This window comes from Hippocampus comes, unplaced genomic scaffold (genome assembly GCF_001891065.2).
Source record: "Hippocampus comes isolate QL1 unplaced genomic scaffold, H_comes_QL1_v1.1 scaffold155, whole genome shotgun sequence".
NCBI classification, from domain to species: domain Eukaryota; kingdom Metazoa; phylum Chordata; class Actinopteri; order Syngnathiformes; family Syngnathidae; genus Hippocampus; species Hippocampus comes.
Genome location: NW_017804967.1, coordinates 555,945 through 568,016, shown reverse-complemented (window position 1 = coordinate 568,016; position 12,072 = coordinate 555,945). Strand labels below are relative to the sequence as shown.

At 41.8% G+C, this 12,072-nt stretch overlaps 1 protein-coding gene across 5 annotated transcripts in view; it reads right to left on the bottom strand.

Annotated features, from left to right (window-relative positions):
* Window positions 1-9,053, bottom strand: part of cltcl1 (clathrin, heavy chain-like 1) — a 32,373-nt gene extending 23,320 nt beyond the window's left edge. For 4 of the 5 annotated variants that reach the window (XM_019887815.1, XM_019887829.1, XM_019887823.1 and 1 more), the window contains exon 1: window positions 8,793-9,053. In XM_019887815.1, coding sequence (XP_019743374.1) covers window positions 8,793-8,834 — 42 coding nt within the window. In that variant the 5' untranslated portion in view covers window positions 8,835-9,053. The remainder of the gene's footprint in view (window positions 1-8,792) is intronic. The other variant, XM_019887838.1, reaches the window with a different exon arrangement.
* Window positions 9,054-12,072: the final 3,019 nt, after the last annotated feature.

The window sequence follows — 12,072 nt, the reverse complement described above, 5'->3', positions numbered from 1 at the left end:
CTTTTTGGACCGAAGATCGACTTTTCGTTCGACCAACCTCCCGGGATCGCCCCTTACCACGCACGTGCACACGCGTGCAAGCGCGCACGCACCTGCACGCACGCGCGCCATGACGAGAAGCCAAACACGAAAGCAAGCGATGCACTTTTGCAGCCTGTTGACTATCGTAGCTCACACGTACCGTTTTAAAGTGCTTCACTCAGCCCTCTAGATTCCTATTCTTTGCCCATGCCCTCGGTGAATTGTACACGACGCAAACTCTGAATGAGAATAATGATGATCAAAGATATAGCGCAACAGCTCTGATCACAAGCTACAATTGCAGACTGCTAAGCGCTAACAACTTCCGCTGACGTAGGTCACACGCCACCGTAGGTTAAAGATTTACCTGCTTTATTTTATTTTATTTTTAAAATATTTTTTGGGGAAAATGAGACTGATAGGATGATTAGGGCATGCAGTGTTCATTAACACAAAAAATATATTCCTAACATGTACAAAGACACACAAATGTTTTGTTTTTTTTTTTCTCCTCTACACCTTTCTGATCTAATTGGGACAAGTCCTAGATCTACCGGTCGATCAGGATCGACGTAATGGGCATCCTTGGTCTATGCATATATTGAAGTATGTTAGAAAATATAAATATAAAATCTCATATATGACAATATATTATTTAATGTATTGCATGATATCTTCCAATATATTGCAATATATTTTTCTTTCGTAAGGGGAGAATGGGACAGTAGCTGACAATTTCAATTTGTCTGACTCTATGTGTATGGGTTTCGAATTTGACGAGTGCAAAACCGTAATAGCACCATCTAGTGGATGCGTAGCACAACCGCAGCCATTAGTGTAGCTTCTATGCGCCTTATAATGCAGTGCGCCCTCAAAATTAAAACAGTTTTGAAATAGGCCATTTATTGAAGGTGCGCCGTATAATCCGAAGCACCTTATAGTGCAAAAAATACGGTACTGTCAAGTTGGATTACACCACCAGTGGTGCTCCATTGTTATTTTGGCCGTGACATGCATGCCCACACCAATCATTTCAAGATGGAAAGAATAATGGTGACCTTTGCCGTAACTTCCACTCCGAGAATGTTTTCAAATCAGAAAGTTAGACACACAAGTCCCCCATCACATCACAGAGGGCTGCTTCGCTGAGCACCATGGGCGAGTCCAAGCGAGAAGCCCTTTGAAAAGCCAAGGAGAAGACCTGAGGGAGGATTACAGCCATATGGTGCATCTTCCTTGGAGTGCCAAAACTATCTGCGGGTGGAGGAGGGAGGCAAAGAGTGATGTGGGGTGCTTGAAGGGGACCACTGAGAAAGAAAGGAAGCTGGAGTGTTAAATTCCAGTAAGAACTGGTCTTTGGTAACCAAACGGTTTAGGGTGGAGTGAGTGACTCACCACAAGAAACACCCCCCGCCACCCACCACATCCACTCCTTCGAGACCGAAAATCACAGCTCAGCTGCAGCAGCCAGTCATAAGTGCCGCACAAACTGCATCCAGTCGAGTGATACACCCTCACACATGCATACACATGTTGGACCTTCCCATTTCAGCAGCTTCATTTGCCAGACCCACATACTTTAGGCAAAAATTTACAAAAAAACAAAACGGTGAACAACTTTGCGATGACACAGCATTGACGGTATCTGGTGAGTCATTGGACAGACTGGGGCGGATGCGCTAAGCTGCGGTAGCTTTCGGACGCATGAGCAGATGAAACATACACAACTGAGATAGAACTGAAAATTGCACAATTTTTTTATTGCAGAAGTTGAAAATAATTCATTTGGATGGTATAACCTTTCTGCCAAAGTGGCAACTTGAGTTGGATTGAACACAAGTAGGGGTGCAGCTATCAAATATTCTTGCATTCGACTATTCTACTATTTACGGCTGTCACTATCGAATATTTTTATAATCGATTATTCTACCGATCTATCCATCGATTAAACAAAGAATCACAAAAACGTTATTTTGCATTAAAGTGTATTGCACAGCCATTTTTCGTGATTCCTCTTTGATAACCAATGATTGCTATTTATTTTGTATTATTTAGTGATTTAAAAAAAAAAAAACAACATTTGAGCAATATCACCTGAGAAGGATTGATGTTGTACTCGCCAACCTTTCGAAACTCCTCCTCTACAACGAAACCTACATGTGCGAAAATACCCGCTAGTGTGAAAAAAATCTTCATACATTAAAGCCTCTTTTCTGCCCCCCTGTTGCGTAATACGAAATCTTTTTCTCTGCCCTTGCATGGCAACGAGATTCACTACAATGAAAACAAGCCTTCCGCAAAAGTCTAATCCAACCTCAGCCTACAGCGACTCCTACTGCTTAGCTCGGAAACAGCAACAGCAAACACCACAGTGACTTACACATTCGCAGTAGTACAGGAAGTATTTGTTATTGTTAGTTTCAGATGCAGCATGAACGTTGCATTGCTAAAATGGCTACAAAACGGACCTTTGCAGACCAAGGAGTTAAGAAAAGAAAAGCTTTAATGCTTGAAGACAGGAAAGAAGTAATAAAAATGAAAGATGGAGGAAGCAGAGTAAAAGACATGATGCAAGAAATTGATGTAAGTGAAAGTGAATGCTGATCGTAAATCTCGCAATTTCTTTCCCGTTTTTTTCTTTCTACACTCGCTATATGAAGTGTCAAATAAGTATATGCTCATACTTATGCACTATTGGCATAAAAATAAAGAGTACACATATACGTTTTGTGTGTGTGTGTTTACATCTGAGATTAAATTTGCTATCGTGAAAAGTCCCCTGTTGTGAAAAATGTCTTGCTGCAAACATGATTTCGCTGTAGAGGAGTTTCACTGTTCAGTAAGAAAATAATCATGTCTGACAAGGACGCTGGCGCAAGTCCACATTAGTGTATGAATGGCTTAATGAAAGACACAGACGCTCTTTAACGTCGCAGTTCATTCACAGGCGTGGCCCGTTAGACACAAGCATGATGAAATCAACGTTTCCGCCACATCCTGAGGAAGTAAAACCTGATATCATTTGCTGACCTGGTCTGTATATCACATCCGAAAGAATGACACTGGGCTGCGGTTCCATCAGTCCAGATGCGTCCGAGTGGTTTTAGCAACCACAAGAGCGCCAGGTCGGTTTGGGTCTCACTCAAATCGACACGGGCGGTTTGGAGCCGGCGGCCGTTTTCTACTTTGTGCAAAGACAGCCAAGTAGCAAAGCCACATTAACCTCAGTTGGCTGTCATGTTAGCAAGGCCTTCCACAGATGTTATGCGCTGTTTAACGGCCGCAGTGATTTATCGTTGCCTAAAGTCATCGCTCTACTGTACGGATACATCCAGCGTTATTTACGTGAACTCGGGGTCACGCGCATTCAGCCAATCACAGATCCAACCGGTCGGCAGGCATGTTGTTTGAACAAACATGGAAATAGGTCCGTTGTTGACAGACGCACTAAACTTTTGCTAAATGAAGACATGAGATATACTGCAGTCATTCTGAAATGAGTTGAGTTATTCTCGCGACGTGATTGCATATAAAGTAAATACAGTTTGCGTAGATGGGGGCAAATCTGTACAACTATAACCTAACGGCTTAATCACATATGAGGCCCTAATCCGGAATGACAGAGGGGAGAGGTAAGAGGAGGTAGAAATATTTTGGAGAAATGAGAGGATGCTCCTCGATCTCATTTCATGGAGACATCGATTTAAGATGATGTCACGTCATTGCGGCCGTAGCAAAGGAACCGTCTCCGTGGCTGAATTACAACTATCACCACAAACATCCTCTATGTGCTTTATGTTTCAGGGGCGGGGTTAAATATAAAGTCCGGTAACAGTGTTACTCTAAACAACTTTGCAGATTCACAGAAAAATGTCAGTACCGGTAGTCTCCCAAGCACTCTCCCCTGCCCACATGGGAAGCGGATTTGGCTTTTGATGATGTATTGGTCGGATGCCAACGGACTGTTTCTACTGCAGATGCATATCTGATTTATATCCACATGTAAAAGAGGCCCCATTCTAATCTGAAAAGAAAATCTGAATTGTTCAAATAGTGTGGCTGTGGAAGTGACCTGCAGGATGACTTGGACGTTTCCCTCTGTATTATACAACACAATTAAGCAAATGAGACAGAATGATCCGCTGCCGATGACAGTTCTTCCAAAACTAAAACAATACATCTATCCCTCATTGTTAAACGCGGCCCAGAAAAAAAATACATCGAACCGGACCGTGCAGTGGTTCTGGGCCCACGTTACACCTTTGAACTCTGACCCAGACAGCAGAAAGAACAGTAAATAAAAGGCCTGGAAAGAAAATACTAAACAACTTGAGGCCCAAAGTCTCCCGGTTCGAAATTCCAAGCATTTTTCAGTCTGCTGGAGACAACTTTGTTCACAGGGGTGTATGACTGTGCCAGAGCGGGATTTCTTGCAGTTGGCTTACCATCTTCAGCCCAGGAGTACACAAAGTTGAAAGTCATTTCAACTAATAACCCTGCGATTGCCACACAAGGCACCGCCTGCATCACCAAGCATCATTGAACATAGAGGAACCTACAAGCACTGTAGGCAGTCATACTTTGGTGGAGAAAGGATCTTTGGCTGGCAAAAGTGGGGCTGCTGGCCAGAAGAAGAAGGCGGGGAGAGAGGGGAAGGAGGGGGTTCTGTGCTTTTTCTTGTGAAAGGCCATTTCACTGCCTGCTGTTACCATAACAACAAGCTACAGACGAGGGGCGGTGGAGGGGGTACGTCACAAACTTTTCTGGCAGCACGACGGCAAGAAGAGGGGCTGCTACGGGCCATCATGGTAGAAATAGTTCCTCCACAGACAAGCGGATAACTGTCAGTTTATTCCACTTTCTAACCCCCAGACTGCTTCAAGGGCCATTCTGTGACTTTTTTTTCAAGGAGTCTGCCAAGCGAAGAACACTAAGCCTTTTCTGACTCTTGTATTTTGGTCTGGCAGTATGGAAATGAACTGAAAGACCGTATAATACTGCTGACCAGGTATTGTCCAAGAGCTGCGTTGTGGAGAAATCTTGTCTTCTGTTGTAACCATTTCAAATTTTAGCGTATCTTAATTTTTCTTGTAAATAATACCCGATCCCGTGACAAATTCTAGGCATATGCAGGCAATGGGGGTGGTATATAAATGTGTGTGTGTGTGTGTGTGTGTGTGTGTGTGTGTGTGTGTGTACATGATATGGTCCTGAGCAAAAAAAAAAAAAAAAGAAAGAAAAAGAAGGGCATTGACTGAGTTTCTAGGTATTTTCTTCATTAAAGCGACAGATGGCAATTAACAACCAATCGCCATATGTGGCGAGCATAAAAATGCTAAACACCCTCCGGTGATCCCAGTCAGATGATGACAGGAAGTGACCTTGAAACACTTTGATTCTCGCTCCTCTTTCATCTATAACTGCTTCAAACAACAAAGCGTATGCAGAAAAAGTGGTAACAATTGCACGACTGTCTGTGTCTTAATGTGTTGTGTTGTATTATTTTGTCATTTTATGTTAACTGTTCTTTTCAAGTCAAGTCAAGTACAACTTTATTGTCAAATGTGCTGCGGGTGCATACAGCACAGATGAAATTTCCTCCCTCTCAACCAGACAACAAGAGGACTTTGATGGCGGCGCGGGCACCCACAGCGGCTCCTCTCTCTCCCGAGGAAAGAAATTTCATCTGTGCTGTATGCACCCGCAGCACATTTGACAATAAAGTTGACTTGAACTTGAAATGTACTTGCTGAGACTCTGCAGGCAGCTCCAGAAACAAAGATCTCAACCGGTTGCTGTAATCAATGGGAAAACTGCCTCAAAATATTCCAGGAAACAAGAGCTGCAAATTGTGAATACAAACTCCTATCAGTGTCAAACCTGATCCAACCGTCTGCAGCCGCAGTTATACTGTACAAGGCAAAATACAATTCGGTTCATATGTGTATATGGATCCTTCATTTAACAATGGCCCCAATACCATACTGACCGTTTTACATTTGATTGCTTCATTATTATGGCCTAGAAGCATTTTCATACAAATATTGACCATAATTATGACTTAGTGAAAGACCACAGCGGTTCTCACTTGTGTATTGTATCCTTGAAGTGTCAAACTAAAGACTTCACTTCTTGGAAGTTAAAAGAGCGCATCACCAACTAGATGGGGAAACATCTTTTTCAGAAAAGTTGCAATGCACAAACACCTCAATACTAGCAGGACAGGCATCAGCACAATTCCGCAGAAATGCAGGGGGAAAAAGTGAACTAGCGAGATGAGTCAAAACTGACCATATTCGAGACAAGTCGGCGAGTTTGTGTGTGTGTGTGTGTGTGTGTGTGTGTGTGTGTGTGTGTGTGTGTGTGACATTCGCCAGGAGAGCAGCACAACACATGTCTGACCCGGACAGAGAAGGGTTCTTGGTTCCCGTGTACCACGGAGTTCTCTTTAAAAATAAAAATGGTACCTATGAATCAAACACAAAACGGAATCAAACAACTGCAATACTCCATGTTAAACCCTTGTCAAATTACACGACTTTTTTTTGTCGCTCACGATGGTCACGCTGTCAGAGTAACAGATAAACAGTGTACCACGGAGTTCTCTTTAAAAATAAAAATGGTACCTATGAATCAAACACAAAACGGAATCAAACAACTGCAATACTCCATGTTAAAACCTTGTCAAATTACACGACTTTTTTTTTTTGTCGCTCACGATGGTCACGCTGTCAGAGTAACAGATAAACATCATTCTGTGTCTCGGACCGGGCGAGATGTCACACTACAAGTCCGTCAACAATCAGACCCCGCCCCAGTTGTTGCGTGTTTACGTCAAGACTTAGTAAATCGACGCAGGTCTGTCGGGGAGCTGACAAGCAGGACAAGCAGCTGTCAGTCATATCGATGGAGGCATGACAGTATGTACATGTGCCTTGTTTCCATGTTAAGAAACGGCAAAAAAAAAAAAAAAAAAAAAAAAAAAGAGAAAATAAAGTATGAACACACTACATGGGCTATGACGTGTCAAGACAACTCGTAATTTGGCTACAAGACACTACGTCTGTCTGCGGCCTGTCTGTCGGCTCAAAATCGGGCTATATTGGTGTCGTCTGATGTCGGCTTGAGTCTATGTGATTTATTATAACACATTAGCTCACCATAGCTGACTGAGCTTTAGGCGACGGATCTTACAGTATAGTCACAGAATGTCTTTAGCCATTTCTAGTCACCAAATATTTTTAAGCGTCCCACAGCATATACTAAATATGACAATTGCTGCCAATAAATTAGTTTTATATACTGTAGGGATTTGCTAATTAACCATTTCCAATTAAACAAGTCACAATATTTAACTTCAGAACACTGTGGTGAAGAAAGACAATTAATTTTGATAAGCAAAAACTGTTTCCTACATGTTCGGCTCCGTACTAGGATCCAAATTGCGACCACATCACATGAATGTTTCCCAAAGCTCTCTGAAATGGTCAGCTTTAAACAGATCGCTCCTGTTTTCAAATTGCGACCACATCACATGAATGTTTCCCAAAGTTACAGCTCTCTAAAATGGTCAGTTTTAAACAGATTGCTCCTGTTTGGGTTCTGAATGAAGAAATGGCACAGTGCAGGGGCAGATATTTTCTGTTAGTTTGCAGGTTCTCTGAACACACCAAAATCTTGCAAAACCCTACACCATTTGCCTTGTAGAAAGCTGTTCATGTAGAAAGGTTCTCTGAACACACCAAAATCTTGCAAAACCCTGCAGCATTTGCCTTGTAGAAAGCTGTTCATGTAGAATTGTTTTTTTTTAAACACTAATATTTAAACAATCTGCAACTGCTTGATTCACTCATTTAAAACAAAGCATTCAAAGTGGCCCTTGGATCCTTTGATTTTTCTGAATGTGGCCCTCTAAAGAAAATGTTTAGACACGCCTAATTTGGAGTCGTCAATTACTCTGAGAAGTATGTTTTGGGATTGTGGGAGGAAATAAGCAAACTACACGTACGGGCAAGATTCTCATCCTGAACTTCACTACTGAGAGGCAGTTACACATTCACTTTGTATTTCAGTCGCTATCCTATGAGCCAAGTGATTCTCAAAGAGGGTACTATACTCGTACAAGGTGGTACGAGTGGAAAGAATCACTGCCTAATAATAGTTCAGTTTGCCTTTAATCTTTAGGAGCTGTGCGTTTTTTTTAAACATTTGCTTCAAAAATATATTCTGGTACAGTTATGTAACTTATATACAACACTTTTTATGAGAATCATTTGTCTCCTATACTTTATAGAAAATTAACAATTTATGACAATGCGATTCAAACAGAGTAATGCTTTGAAGTTCCAGAGCGAGTAAGGATGCTGCTGTAGGGCATGACAATATGGAAGCCCATTTAGAACCATCAGTCTCAGTTAGGAGAACAGCTGAGCTGGTTCCACTGCAATGCAAGTGTCAAAACACCGCAAGTGACTGCACTGGCGTAGACGCTTGCAGTTTACATGACAGTTACTTTTTTTTTTTTTTTTTTTTTTTTACGTATCAGCAGGTAAAAAAATGACGACCCGCACAGTGCACAGTGTTCAATTTCTCCCAAGTCATCCTTTGGCTAATCCAGGCCTGTGGCTATATTGAGCAACAGCCCGCAGCTCTGTTTTCACATTCCCAATTAAATGCGACATGTGCCGCATGTGTACCGACACAAGGGCGAGGAAATGCCCCAAAGAGGAGGCGAGGAGGGGATTCGTTTTTATGGAGCGTTTTTGCCTTACCTGCAGATGTTCCTGGAATCGTATAGGCAGTATCTGTGCCATTTCGAGACGTTTCTCCGCCAAAAGGCTCCTCGCAGAAAGGAAAGGGGGAAAGGGGGGTAGCCAGAAAGGTTTTGGAGGTGCTCTTTTGAAGTGTCTGCTCACAACGTCCCCTAAAAAGTGGAATATATAGGAGACGAAGAGAGTGGGGGAGACGGTCGAATCTCACTCTCACGCAGCGTCTGCTGCTCCCATTCAGAGCCCCCCAGAGTCAGTCATGAAACCGGCCGCACCTCCGCCAAGAAAATTAGTCCACGTTAACGCTCAAGATTCGCATGGAACCGCACCATGGTGTGCCCCCGGAAGAAACACGCGCGTGCTGGGAAGTCCAAAAATGAAAATCCACGTCGAGACAATGTAAGACGTGAGAGGAGTGAACACCTAGAGTATTTTTTCTCACGGCTGTCAACGCAAGATTAGGGGTGTAGTGCGTGTACCGCTGTATCCTTCCGCCGTAGACCTCCTCCGTCGTCTACTCCTCAACCCAACCTTCCAACTTTCAATTCGTCAGCCCCAACATTGAATCAAACACACAAACAGATTCACGAACACGCGTTGTTTAGTCATTCAACATTTTTAGAGTGTATTAAATTCTGGGCCATGACAGAGAGTACCCCACCGAATGTGTGGTTTTCAATTTCATTTTCAAAACAAATGTTTATGGTACATAAATAAACGGTGACATACCATACATGCCTAATAATAATAATTATTATTTTACAGTCGTCCGTCATTTGTCAAGGGGTTTACATTTCAGACCATCCCTGCTGCGGTAGACAAAACCGCAATGTAGTGACCAGATTATTTAAGGTAAAACTTCATACATATAAAGTAACATCAAAATTAGTGTGAGTTTATGTCACCATCTATCTGACTGTCTGTCTGTCCGTCCGTCCATTCACATTTGACACATCAATTAGTAAGAGGGTATTTTCATTTACCACGCTTCCATTTTTTTGTTCAAACTGTATACATTGCAAAAAGTGTTCATTTTGAGTGAACTTGTTTTTCCTACAAGGGTTAAGGGGTTTACTTGCCTTTAAATTGTAAATACCACTCCATTTGAAAGTCACAATACTTGAGGTACAATTAGTGCACTGAAGTGACTCAGATTCACAGGATGTGAACAATGCAGATCCAGTCAAAGAGTAGCCCTGACTATTTAAGTTTCAAGATCCACTACTGGAAGTTACGTTTAAGTGTACTGTCATCTTTTTAAGAGATGGAAGCAAGTCATCTGATATGGTTCAGATTCACATTTGTACTTTGCATGCATGTTTCATATTTTACACTTGTTTAACTGCAGTCTTTGTGTGGAGGTAAAGGCGGTGTACTGGTGACAGTACACAACATCCTCTTACGACCACCTAGTTTTGAGAGGAGTGGTTCTGTCCTATGCAAATGAGCCACTGATCACTCTGTCTTCCTGTACAATGCACAGTACGACTTTTACTATTATGATGGCAGTGAGTGTTGCGATTAGCCGAGTGGATACTTGTTTGTAAGCAGACCGGTAGTCCCCATAGAGAAGTAAAAGCATCATTTGTATTTTCACTCATTGAGTCAGCACTTCACCATCAATTTAAATATTTTATTTTTCATTTACCTCTGAAGTGTTTTTCCTGATGTTTTTAGATCTGGCTATAATGACTCCTCTGGGTAACAATAATCTGAAAAATGGCTTCAAAACAGGAATTGAGAACATTGAGAGAACTTTTACTATCTCATTAAAATTATTTTGAGAATTAAAAACAAGTCATAAATCGTAATAATAAAAATAAAATAATTGATTTGGAGTCCTGGTCCACCAAGGAAATGTCGTTAAACATCCATCCTTATTATTCCGTACCGTTCTTATCAATGATGATCACAGGATGTTCTTGAGCTCCGGTCTGGGGAATACACAGCACGTCATCACAGCAGAATGCCTCACACCCAGCTGCCAAATTGCAGCGTCTCCAGGAAGCCATTCAGTGTTCATTATTAGGCTATACCAGCCACTGCAGCAACCTCACAACTCACAAGCGTTTCATTTAAAGAGACATTATGTTGCTCTGCTCCTCTAAAACACAAGCAAAGGAAAATAACATGGCAGCAGCTGCTTAGCCGTTACTGGATGTGACTGGATAATTTAATGATGTTTCCACTCCATCTGATTTATCAGTGTGTGTGTGTGTGTGTGTGTGTGTGTGTGTGTGTGTGTTTACAGTCTTCCTTCCTGACCTCTTTGCTGTCTAAACTCTCTATCTTGAATCTGTTTATTTCTAAGTATGCCTGCCTTTGGATCAGGTCAAACTTGTCATTTAACCTTACTTATTTTTCCAGCCGGACTCAGCCTACACATGATAAAAATGAAAAAAAAAAAGGAGAGGAACAGGAGACGATGTGTTTAGTGCAGAAAATGTATATTATTGGAATGATTAGAAAGTCAGATCATTGCTTTATGCAATTACTGCAATTGGGTACAGGATTTGAAATACACTCAAAAGACATGTCAAGACATAATTCATTGTAACACACGTGCTTTATTTATGTCTGTATTGTGTTTTTATTACTTCTTATTTTTGAAAGGGGACACATTGTAGAAAATTGGCTTATTGTTTGTGTACAATTCAGTGGTGCAATACTAGACCAATCTTGGCTCACCTGCTTTCTGAAGCTGAGCTATGATTGGGTGGTACCTGAGCCATGAGTAACTGTGATGTCATCTTCAGTTGACAGAATGTGGTAAAATGGCCTGGTTCTAAAACAATCAGAACAATCCAGATGCCATTGATTCAATGCCCCGAGAATCCAATGACCTGGCTAAATAAGAATATTTTCATGCATCACTAAAGGGAGGCTGGAGCCGAGAATCGAAACATGGATTCCAAAACTGTGTGGCAGACTTCTTCATCACTTGTCCCGCAAGTCAATTTTCCATAATATGTCCCCTTATATGCAGCTCTGCAAGGGTACCTAATGCAGCGTAATGTAATTTCATGTAGTCCAGTAACGTGTGATAACATTTTCAGTATAAAGATCATATCTGATTCTGTAAAATGTGATGTTAACAGCGTGCGGCGTGAGACAAATAGACTGCGTGCCTGGCCTGGCTCTTGCTGTCAATCAAATAGAGCTGGTTCTTCTTATGGTGCATCACTATCTCTTCCAGGCTGGTGAAAACCTGATGGCGGACAGAAAAAAATCTGATCACTGTGTGTGTGCGTGTGTGTATGTTTGACAAATGTATATCGAGATT